Here is a 12,500-nt window from a genome sequence, read left to right as displayed (position 1 = left end):
AAAGCACATCACATAATGGCAAAACCACATAATGACAAAACCACACCACGTAATGGTGAGACCACATCACATAATGGTGAAACCACAACACATAATGATGAAACCACAACACATCATGGTGAAACCACATCACATAATGACAAAACCACATTACGTAATGGTGAAACCCCATCACATAACGATGAAACCACATCACGTAATGGTGAAACCCCATCGCATAATGATGAAACCACATCACATAACCATAAAACCACATCACATAATGGTGAAACAACATCATGTAATAACGAATGACCACATAAGAAAGTTATGGCTTTCCATACTCCTGGATGAGCTCTAAACTTTAATTTACCCCTCACGCAATGAATGCGATACGTCAAAGCACAAATATTATAGACATGCGCAGTATGAACACGACTGATAAGGTCGGCTCAACGAGAATGCTATGGGGACTATGTTGTTTAATATCTTTTTAAAACGCGAAGTTTCAGCCACCGTTAAAGGCAAGGTTAAAGAATGGTACATGATCGAAATATCTACCGTTTTCAATTTCGATTCTTTCCCCTAAGTTTATACTGTACCTATTTTATTTACTTGAATGCGCACTGTTCGGTGCGTTGCTGCTTGAAGAAAAATTTCGCGACGGTGATGTTTAAGACCAGTCATTCAGTTTGTCAATTGGTCAACATTAGGAGTTCTGCGTTGTGTTCCTGTGAAGTTATTTCATTTTTCTTCACACGCGCTCGAGGTAGCCAAACTGAGTTGTCAAGAATCGTGTCGTGCTGGAGAGCTGTTCGATCGAATTGAGGGAAGGCAACAGAAGATTGCAGGCAAGGTACATTGTACGCAATGAGTTTTTCTAATTTTCAAACCTTGACGACATACATAACACCAATAATACAATACAAAATACTAAACACTTAACTTATAAAAATGTTGTAAGGGTAAACACAGTGAAAATCGGAAACCTGTGAACCTTGAGCACACAGTACACAGAATTTAGTAGTTTTATGCACCAAATCGCTCACTTAATTAGCTACATTTTGTACTTTGGCAAAACAATGTGGCAATTTCGATTCATCAACTACTAATGGGAACCTGCTCTTCATAGCTTGTCAGGGTATATCATTACTGTTATTGTCACGCTCTTAGACAATTAAACTCAAAGAATGAAAAGGTTAAGGCAATGTAATTCTCCATCTTTATTTGTTTGAAGTTTTTTTGGAATGTCAGTTCAATCAGCAAAGGCATGTCTGAAACCTCAATCGTCTCACCAAACTTATATTGTGTATTTTTAAACACAATATTATTACTATGTTTTTTTAGGACAGTCAAATTATACAGGAATAAAATGGATCTGATCCATTAACAGATAATAAATCTACCATCCTGCACCTCATCTTAATGAAAAAATTCGTAACACCCAATAAAATATTGTTCACGGTTTTTGGTACCTACTAATATTTACAACTGACATCAACTTCATAATTAAACCCTGGGTAGTTGAAAGCTGTGTCCATTTTTTTTGGTTAATATCACTAGAAATAAATAACTCTTTTTGCCTTTACTTTACATGCATTGGGGTAAAAAATATTCCTGTCACTAAAATTATTCTTTTGGCTTTTACAGTCAAAAGTGATCTATACCAAACTTTTGTTAGGTGCAATTCATTTATCTTACACCAAAAATTCTTGGAAAACAGCACCTAACAACAATATCCGTGGTTTATTTAGGGTAATTTATCCTAAAATGTTCACTAACCAATCAAGGGCTCATGCTACCAAGAGCAAACACAGGCTGTGTGTGATTTGCTGTATTTCAAAGAAAAGTGACTTCATTTTAATCTTTAACACTTAAACTCAAAGAAAAATTTAAAGTCATTCTTTCAATGACATAACATTTTCTCACATCTTTATATTCAGTTAAGGTTTCTTGTTGTAGCATGAGTCATGACTGTGATTTCTGCCTACTGAAACTGGGACCATGGATTCATTCGTTACAATTACAGTCAATCTATGTCACCTATGACCAATATTTCTGAGACTGAAATGTTCATTCGAAGTCCTATTTGTAACTTCTGGCATAAAATTTCTGGAAATCTTTCCAAAAAAAAAGTATCAGCTGAAAAAAAAAGGCAAAGCACATACGTGTAGGAAACAACTGATTGTTTTCAAATACTGTATGCTGTGATGTAATGTAAAAAAATTCATAGCTTTATTTCAGCAATAAACTAGGGAAGTTTCAATGAAAATTCTTAAATCTCACTGGCGATGATCACAACTGACATGTAATTTTTAAAACCCTGTTAAAACTTAAAAAATACTGGTCACATGTGAGGAAGATTGACTATAAATTGACTTTAATCTTTCCAAATGTAAGTTAGTTCCCCCTTTTTGATGAGCCATCCCTCAGTCAGGTCTTATTCTTCATGAACAGGGACAGATGTTATGGGCATATCCATGGGGACATCCAAAGTGGACACAGAATTAACTGATGAGGTTGGGAAGATACGTGGAAGATTTTTGATGCACTTCTGGCATTCAACTGGTAAGTCATGTGTTGAAAGCTCCTCACCATAATCCCACACCGTAAGTGCTGCAAGGTGCATTAGAGGTGGCACCTGTCCAGTGTCTCTACGCCATCCAATTGTTGTAGGCCTGAATGACCTCTGTTCTTCTAAATTTATAGTTCCTTTTGTCGAAGCTTTCCACTGAAGTTCAAGCTTACGACCTTCAGCTTTAAGAAACTGGATTGTCAGTGATGTGTCTTTGTTCAGTTTCTTTCCCTCCCACGCTTTAGGATAGACATCCTTTCCTCTAAGTGGGGCACTGACTGCACTACCTTTTCTGATGTTGTTGAGCTTTTTTCTTGCCTCTTGGAGAAGCTCTGTGGTCAGTAGTTGCCCATAGTCATTCATTCTCTGTTCATGTGTCTGCCTTGCTGTCTCAGTGGTCCTACCATTAGTTTTACCACTGTGAATAGTGTTCTCGACAAATGTTACAGAGGCCTGTTTTGATAGTTCTGACAGGTTGTCATGAAGATAAAGTTGGGATAGATTAAACTGTCTTTCAGCAATGACATTGTTCACAGGAATGCTAAAAATGTGCTTGGCATAAAATTCAAAATGGTGTGGTGTGGTGTCTTTGTTAATAAGACAGCTTTCAGGTGATGTTGCCATTGCTTTAATCTCAGTTAGAAGTTGAGGTTTCTGCAGCTTCCAAATATTGGCCCATTTAACCACCCCATTTCTGTCCTTAGACACCAATCTCTGAAGATCCTGTCCATAAACTTTTACATTGTTTTCAGATGCATTTCCTTGATTGCTTTCGGTGGATACAAATTGTATGTCAAGGACCTTCAAAACAGATGACCAGAATGGACTTTGGAATCTTTGATCAGCTCCCATTCCAAACAGCTTGGGAAAGGATAACCACTCAGCACCATGTTCTTTAATTACTTTCAGGGCTTCTTGCAACATGGGCCTCTGCACTTCCTGGTAAAAGTGTTTAATAGCAGCTGGATCTTTCAAAGATAATTGCACTTGCTCTTCTGTTAAAGGAAAATACAGTGATGGACACAGTAACATTTGACTGAGTGTTTCATTGTGCTTGAGAACAGTTGCAGGCCATAGTCGTGCCAGATATCCACTGGAAAAACCGAGTTCCTCGTCACTTGCTTGTGTTGAATTAAGAGATGGGATAATGAACTTGTCAAGAAATTCAAATAAGAATTTAATTTGCACTTGGATCATTGGGCAGGAGCTCAGCTTGATGACATTTTGCCACACTGATGAGTGGTTATCTGACTTTGGCATCCTTTCTAGTATACGCTCTGCAAGCTGAAGACAAGCTTTTCCATACTTTAAAATACCATTGTAGCATCTCATGGTAATATGTCCACCTTGTGTCAATAAAGGATTGTGGAAGGGGTGGCTCTTTACTTAAAATTCCCAGTGAAACATACATTGCCTTGTACTGAATTGGGCGTTCATGGTGGAGCCAGGATATCTTGTATAATAATTGCAATATGTGGTTGTTGTTCATATCACCCTTTGCCCCAAACCCAGCCTGGCACATTCTTCGCAACATTATATTAAGTATGTGTGGGTAACAGCCCACAAAAAACATTTCCCTGCCAAATAGTTTGGAGTTGTTTGCAATCAATCCATTTGATTTACCCTTTTGGGTAGAGGCATTGTCCCCAACTAACCCTGAGACATTTGATATACCAAATGTGTCATGAACAATGTGGAAATCGACATCTGACTGGTGTTTTCCTGACCCACTAGCTACAATGCTGTTAGCAAAAACATAAGCCCTTGGCATGTTAGTTTCATGGCACTATGTGTGCACCCCCACAATGTGCCTTTCCTCCCCTCCTTTGTTAGAGTCATCACTCCAAACATGAAAATCATATTTGCTGTTTGCAAATCTTTTACACAGAATTAATTTGTCTGCCTCCCCTAAAAGAACATTCCAATCTGACAAAGTAGTTGGGGAAACAATCAGATTTTTTGGGGGACTACAATTAAACAAAATACTGAAAATTAAATGTAATGCAATTGGTGCCTTTTGGTTAGATAAAAGACATGCATGCTGTAAATATCTAATGCAAGCCATGAACATTACACTCCTATGATTTGCTCCATTTTTGCCATGGGCAAATGTATCCACAAGAGAATAACTGTTTAAAACATCTCCTTTTTGTTTGAGTTGGTTTTTCAGTTTTGTTGCCACAGATTTTGCCCCCCTTAGTTTTTTTATTGTGTCGTTTTTCTTCAAGGATGTGGTCTTCAACAATTTGTCTTGCTTTGTAACTTGTTTTTGTAGGGTCAGAGTCTCTTTCTTCAAATCACTGTTCCTTCTTCGCAGAAATACTGAAAAACAAGGGAAAAAGTCACACAAAAATTTTATTGACTTGTGGCTTTGAAAACAAATTATTTCATTAAATTCACGTTTTGAAAAGTGTGAGCCTTAAACTCTCTTTTCTACATTTAGATGTGGCTACTTTATTTACTGATGTTTTGTTTCAACCTTGTGAAAGTTATTCGTCACTGTCGAGAACATTGGTTTTTTTTATCAATTGGAAAGGTATTTACACAGTTCTCTAAGTAAAAGTTTTGTCCTCTTGAACTCAAAATAAGCTTAAATTTATAACTCGAGAAAGGTGAGAAAAGTCTAAAAATTTAAATCTAGATCGCATTCGACATGAGAAGGACTCCTCCGCGGTCCGCACAAAATCATCTACTGTGCCATTTAAAAATACTTTTCACGTTTTTTTCCTCTGAGTAATGTTTCTTTGCGTTAACAGAATTTCTGTGTTGGCATATATCGAAAATGCTTTGTTTCTTTCAGCTCTGCTACATTATTTAGTGTCCAAAATAAAAGCAAAGTCTGGATACACAATTCGCGAATTAACACAGGATTAATATAAACAGCTGCGAAATTCGCTGGAAATTATAACAAGACCTTTTACAGCGGTCAATTATTAAAACATAGTTTTAAGGCGTTTGTTTCGGTCTCTCTAAAGTAAAACTTTCTTTTACCCCATTTTAAGGCGATCACGCCAACGTTTTTCACCCCGCTAGCTACCCGCAAAAATGTACAAAGGATTTTCACTAGCTCCGTGCCTTTTCGTCGTGAAATTATTTTTAAAAATATTCAACGTTTCACTCAAATGTCGATGAATGTCCGTTCTGTGGTCCAGTTGAACTTAACTTTCAACCTCAAGCTTATAAAGCCTTGAAAGGAATTATAACTGTACTGAATGAACCGGCCGGATGCAGGTCAGTTGTTTCACGGCAAAATTTGCGTCTGTTTACATTTTCCTTGTTGGGAAGCCCACTCAAAGCAGCCGTAATAATAAGTATGCCAATTCCAAGAAAAAAAAAAAAGACTTGAGTTATACATTTACCCATGTTTTCCTTAACCAATGCTTACCTATACTTTTTCGAAGCGTTTGGATTGTCCTTTTGAGTCCTGCATTTTCTGATGTTAGTCGTTTACATTCACGAGAGAGTTTGTCGATCCTCGCAAGCTCGCTTGCAAACTTGAGAAAAACACTTTCCGGAGTTGCTGCCGCTGAATCCTGACCACCAACACTACAACTGTTTTCGTCTGGTTCCTCTTCTGATTTTAGTTTCTTTGCTGGCTGATATTTACTAGAAAACTGCCCGCCGATAAATTTTCTTCGCCCCATTGGCTGACATTTTTTTTCGCAACTTTCGTTGTAAACAATTAACGAAAGCAGCCCGCGTTTCCAGGAAACAGCAGTCTTTCCAGGAAAGTACTCTGCGCATGTCATAAAATTTTGACGGTTACGGACATCGGGCGAAGGATCCCCTTCGCGTGAGGGGTATAATTAGCCCGTGATATGGTTACGTGTACTGGTCACATTGGCATACATGAAGGGGCGGACGGACGTACGGACGTACGTACGTACGTTGATGACGTCATGGCTATAAAACCAAATTTTCTCACATCGATGGGTTATCATATTTTCTTAACTATGGTGCTCCGCGCGCGCGGTTTGGTAGCTCCACATTTTGGTAATGGAGTTGATGCAATTTCGATGGCCGAAACGAATTGAACAATCTTGAGCTTGCAAACACTGGACAGTTGAAGTTGGCTAATACCTTTACTACATAGGCTCGAGGCCCTTACGTGAAATCGAGGCGAGCCAGTCGAAGATGTGGCCCAAACCCTGAAATCGCACAGCTTCCAGAAAAAAAGCGACACAAATAGTATGCATTCTCCTAATGTGGAACGCCACAATCTTCTCAGTTCTGTATGTGATGCTTAGGATTTTCCGCTCACGTACGTCAACATTTTAACTGTTGGGAATCCGAATTTGGAACTGTGTAAAACGCAAGGAAGTGACGCATAAGCGTTTTGTTTCGTATAGTAGGAAAAGGCAGATCACCTACAATCATGGACAAAAGTGTTGGGAAGGTATCTTCATTTTACAGATACCCCCCTCCCCCTTTTCAATGTTGGATTTTCCAGGGAAAAAATTGGTGACTTTTCTTACCTGAAGAACTCCAACATTGAATATGGGGGAGGGGGACACAAGAACATGGTATTTCCCAAACACTTCAGCCAATAGTTAGAAAAATCGAGTCAGGTTTGAAGTGAGCTGATGCCCGCAACCTTCCCAACAACTTTTGACCACGATTGTAGATATGGGGTTTTGTCCGCGCGAACTGAATACAACGAGCTGATTGAACCATTTAAGGTGACAAAACAGAGGCCTTCCTCTGACCTTTTCTCTTGTTAATCCCCGCACTCTTCATTAAGGAAAACGAGAGAAAGAAGCATCTTTCATAAAGGAACTAACAGGAAAGGGGGAATGGGTCGGCCTTCTGTTTTCGGTGCTCTAAAATGGTCACGTGGTTTAAGATCTCGTGACCGATAGTTAAGAAGGGTGCTTCTTGTACCTGAAGAAGGCTGGTTTGGCCAGCCGAAATATAGTACATTAGTAAATCAAATCTACGTTGTATCGGCTCTTTCTCAAAATGTTTAGTTCTTGAACTGTCACTGAACCCACCGACCGACAATTCGCATTTTTGTTCAGTCATCGATTCGACAGCGCAAACGAAGCTGTTGGCGGCTTCGAACTACGCATTAGCATAGCATTTAAGTCTCAAAGGGACATAATGTCCCAAACAAGAACATAAACAAAGGATCATAGGTAAAATTCTTTTACTCAGCTTTTCAAAGAGTTAAACGTTTCATATTTCCCACCATTTTGGCGGTCAGTCGCGGGCGGCACTTGTCCTCGAGAACACCGCTGACATTCGGTGGCAGAATTTCGTTCTTAGCAACAGGCTTGTAGTTAAGAGGAACACCCCCTTAAAGACTTTGTGCCAGTTGATTGTTTGTATTGCTTCACTCTTTATTGTTTTAACAGGATGCTACAGGACTCGTTTGGGTTCCACCGATCGTCTTCGGCGCCACATCATTCTCCGCTGGGGTAATCGCAATTTGTTACCCCAGACACGAGGAAAGCCACTTCCAGACTTTGTCGGAAAGAAAAGCGGAGGAGATGGAAAGGGGATTTTGTCGGAGCAAAAACAAAAATTCGCAGATTACACTTCAACTGTTTAGTTGAGCAATATAAACTAAATGACGACGTCCTTCTTTTGTTTCGTTCGTGTTCATCAAGGGTGCGTTCCTTTGGGATGATCCGAAAAAGGATCACTGATCCAAGATCACTTGGATCACGGTGCATCAGAGGTTCCGATAAATCCACTCTGGGAAAGGATTTTCAGTTCCTTTGAAGCACCATGATTCAAGTGATCTTAGATCAGTGATCCTTTTTCGGATCATCCCAAAGGAATGCACCCCAAGGCAGTCCTCGAAACGTACCGTTTTCGTTTCCGTTTTTGCCTCCAGTTTACTCCCTAAAAACGTTGTAAATTCTTTTTAAAAGAACCTCTGTTATGCACTTTGTATAAATATCTTTTTGTGCCCCTACCTTGTTTTTGCGCCAATATATGGCGGCAGAAGTTTTTCTAGCTGTTTTTCTATTTAAAAGCTGTTGGGGAAAATGGTGAATTCGAAACACTATCCGTACCGGACTTCTTATGAACTCTATCCCTGTAACATTGGGTAGATCAGTTTCTGCAATCATGTTGCGGATTATTTCACAATTAGATAATTGGAGCCAAGATGTTAGCTTGTTTGTTTGATTGTATCGGATATTATAAACTAAACTACGGATATCAGATTTCCAGCACTTTAATTGGCTCACCGGACACAGGCTATCAGGTTTTTGCATGTATATTTAACAATTATTCCGTGAGCGCGTTGGATATGAGATGGTAAATAGCGTAGTGCCGAGTTGGATATAACCAGTCTCATATCCAACAAGCGCCAGTGGAATAATTATTTTATTAAATTCCTTAAACTCCAAAAGTTTGGAAGTACGAAATACAAGCGAAAAAATAGAGAAAATCTTAGCGGAATCGAAAAAACTTGATGAAAATGCGATGTTGTGTCATACCTTGTGGTCAGACAGACGCAGGCTTAGCACAAATGCATTTCTTGACTTTTCGCGTACTTCGAATTCTAAACGTCGGAATTTATTCAAACTTTCCACAAAAATTTTTTTTTTTTTGCTTTCTACTGAGAGGAATTTTACTTTTTTAGTTTAGCAACGCTAAGCGCAGTCGTTTACCATATGTGGTCAACCTAAGGTATATGAGCTGATAACCGAGATTGAGTGAACCAATCAGAGCACGGGAAATGCATTATCGGAGGTTGAGAATTTAATAAAAATGTATATACCGAAACAGTGGATAGCGTTGAACGCGCGCAGCTCGCCCGCGCTGGTTGGCTAGTCAAACTCTGGATAGCGTTAAACTCGCGCGCTGATTGGTTCGTCAAACTCCGGATATCCTGTGCTATTTACCTTCGAGCAACTCACGAAAAAATTGCGTCCCGATTTGCATCCGTGACAAGTGAAGAAAACATCCAAATTTATTTTTTGTGCTGTGTATTATCTCACTGTTTTAGTATATTCTAAAACAACTATTCACCTCAGTGTCGGTAACTAGTGCTAGCCACCTCCACGTCAGTGAATAGTTGCTAACTATACCTAATATGGTTAAGGAACGCGTCAGCAATAAAGCGAGCTGAAAACATTTTGCAGCTCTGAGAAGAAACATGGTCGACAAAAGCCGTTTTGGACCGGAATTGACGGAGGCATAAATCGATGCTTTAGACGACAATACTTCCCCCGCGAACACCAAAGAAGAGTTATTGATGCCGGAGTTTTAATAAAACTAGACCCTCCGTGAGGGTACACTGGGTTGCCTGTGGTACGTGCACCGTTCCAGACAATTTTTTTCAAGTTGGGCGGTCATTAAGAAGTCATACCAGACGAGGCCCTTTCGCTCACAGGTCCTCACACGTTCGTACGACGAAACAGATCTGTCCTTGCGTAATATGTAGCTCTAACAGTGCACGATATTGTTTTGGTATTGTCTATCATTGTAGTGCCATGGTAGAAATAGTCTAAGAAGACATGTGGTTACTAGCAAAGTACTGAACCCAGAAAGATTGAAGAAAATAAATGGGAAGTGAGAAACACTGGCTTCTGGGCTGACATGTTGATAAACTTCTTTTGACCACAAGTTTAAGCGTGCCCTCTGAGCATCTGACAGCCTTGTAATACCGAAGTTTCACTGAAGTTAATCCATGTTGGGCGGGGTTAGTGTTTGGATGGGAGACCAAAATAATATACCCCTCATAAAACAGAAGCATCGGACCGAAAATACTATTAACGCTAACAAATGCGAACTCAGGAAGGTACAGATTTTGTTAGCTTGCTTTATGCAAAAACAAATATTGATGCAAAAGTAAATAAATATTGATACAAAGTTTTTAGAAAGAGCAGAAGGAAGTTTCCAGGACGATCGCTCGAGAATAACATATTTACGACATGAAAACAACATTTATTTTGAACCCCGAATATAGAATATAAAAAGTTACGATCAGCGACAAACATTTTGGGGGATTTTTGCAACGTTCAATTTCGTTATTGTACGTTTTGGCTGCACAAATAAATCGCAAAATCGAAAGTGACATCGCCGGCATTCAGCGGGCGCCGTGATGAAGTTACCGCGGCATGTTTACTCGCCAAACAGCGAAGTATCTGTGTCAAATGATGGCAAGATACCGGGTTTTTGTAAGTTTCTTTTTCCGTCAAGTGTTATAAAGTTTGACAATGAAATGAGCGAAGTCAAAACAAAGATCACAATCGCCCAAGTCTTGTTTATGCAAAGTCAAAAATTTACTCTCCAAGACGCGTACGACGTTATTTATCACCAGGTAATTCCATCATTTTGGAAATAGCAGCTACTTTATTATTCAACTGCGTCACAATTCTTCACTGATTTTGGGGCTCATTTTGTTGAAACTCAAGCACGCTTCCAACAGGCCTGTGAACCCTTCCAGCTTACAGAGCAATACTAAAAAACTTCTCCCATATCACATTTCAACCTTAAGCTCGAAAATTCAATACACAACATGATATTATAATTCACAAAGGCAGAAAATACCACAGAATCCTTTTCCAGCGAAAAATTTATTGAAACAAACAACATATTTGCTCTTAGAGGCGAAAACCTCTTCCTATTTCATTGCGTGCGTGAAGACAAGAAACTCAATCGTGTCAAATTACCATGTACTTCAGGTAAATACAGCTCACTTTGATTTCGTCTCGACGGGCGATAGATTGTTGTCGAAGTCCAGTACTCGTCGCTTTTGAGATTCCTGCCTAGTTTATCCAACTGACTTTCCATTATTGAGCTCCATAAGGGTATATTTTGTTTAAGGATCCACTAAAACGCCCTTCGCGTTACATGACTTTCGACGCCATTGCAGGCTAAGTTAATGATTCTACCATGTCCACCAGAGAAATCTAGGCAGTTCCACTACCCTCTCGATCCTAAGACAAAACGCGCAGAAGGCTCTATGCAAAAAGACACCACTTACCAGGGGAGTGACAGGCAAGACTTTTACCGACACGGAAAAAAACAAAAAAACGACGAAATCAACGCAGACCTCGACTGGTTGGCCATAGGCAACCCAGTAACGAGATGCTTCCGTGAGGCATATACTGGGTTGCCTGTGGTACTTGTTACAGAAAATCAGAAGGCACTGAATTGTGTGGTATAGCACTACAGCATTCCAGTCTCTGAAGAATAACAAATAAAAGAGAAGCGAGAAACATTGGCTTCTGGGCTGACATGTTGATAATTTTCGAGTTCCCTCACAACTTCTTTTCACCACAAGTTTAAGCGTGCCCTCTGAGCATCTGACAGCTTTGTAATACCAAAGTTCACTGCACTTAATGCCTGTCCGGTGGGGTTAGTATCTGGATGGGAGACCAAAACAATATACCCCTCATAAACAGAAGCATCGGACCGAAAATACTATTAACGCTAACAAATGCGAACTCAGCGAGGTACAGATTTTGTTAGCTTGCTTTATGCAAAACACGCACATCATTCTAAAAGCTTATTCTACGCAAAAAGTAGGTTCTGGAGATAATTTTGAGAGTGGAAATCAAGGTTACGCGGCAGACCGCAAATACAAACTCGCGATTTAATTAAGTTAACACATCAGAAAGACGCTAACCTCCATTTTGACAAGAAAATGCTTTACTATTGCCATAAAACTAAATTTCAGGATCAAACCGTTTACATGAAAAACCTTTTCCTTGAATAATGAAGCACAAAATACACGACAAGCTTTGGTTCGAATAATTCTTGGCTGTCACATTTCCAATTATTTTTTGTGCTGAGTTGATCACAGATCCACGTAAGGTGTTCAATTCGGTCTCTGTCTTTGTTGAACCCATAAGTTACCAGAGAATTTTCCATTTGGTTTCATTGTTCTACATAACAGCACACTTAGTAAAATAGTATTTTAGAAATACAGCTCACTTTGATTTCGGCTTGACGGGTGATAGATTGTTGTCGAAGTCCATAACTC

The 12,500-nt window shown here is 39.4% G+C and overlaps 2 protein-coding genes across 4 annotated transcripts in view; both read left to right on the top strand.

The window, feature by feature from the left end:
- LOC138026559 (solute carrier family 22 member 16-like) overlaps positions 1-4,879 on the top strand; it is a 16,192-nt gene extending 11,313 nt beyond the window's left edge. The window contains exons 1-3 of one of the 3 annotated variants that reach the window (XR_011127290.1): positions 354-835; positions 2,437-2,547; positions 3,307-4,879. Coding sequence is in view for 2 of the 3 variants with exons in the window: in XM_068873950.1 (XP_068730051.1) it covers positions 2,437-2,547; positions 3,464-3,510 (158 nt within the window). In the remaining variant the exon portion in view is untranslated. Of the gene's footprint in view, positions 1-353; positions 836-2,436; positions 2,548-3,306 lie in introns of those variants that run through there. The other 2 variants (XM_068873950.1, XM_068873951.1) reach the window with 2 other exon arrangements.
- Positions 1-12,500, top strand: part of LOC138026739 (uncharacterized) — a 269,593-nt gene that overhangs the window by 224,396 nt on the left and 32,697 nt on the right. The gene's annotated exons all lie outside the window — the stretch shown is intronic.

Source organism: Montipora capricornis, chromosome 12 (genome assembly GCF_036669925.1).
Source record: "Montipora capricornis isolate CH-2021 chromosome 12, ASM3666992v2, whole genome shotgun sequence".
Taxonomy (NCBI): domain Eukaryota; kingdom Metazoa; phylum Cnidaria; class Anthozoa; order Scleractinia; family Acroporidae; genus Montipora; species Montipora capricornis.
This window is presented reverse-complemented; position numbering and strand designations above follow the sequence as displayed.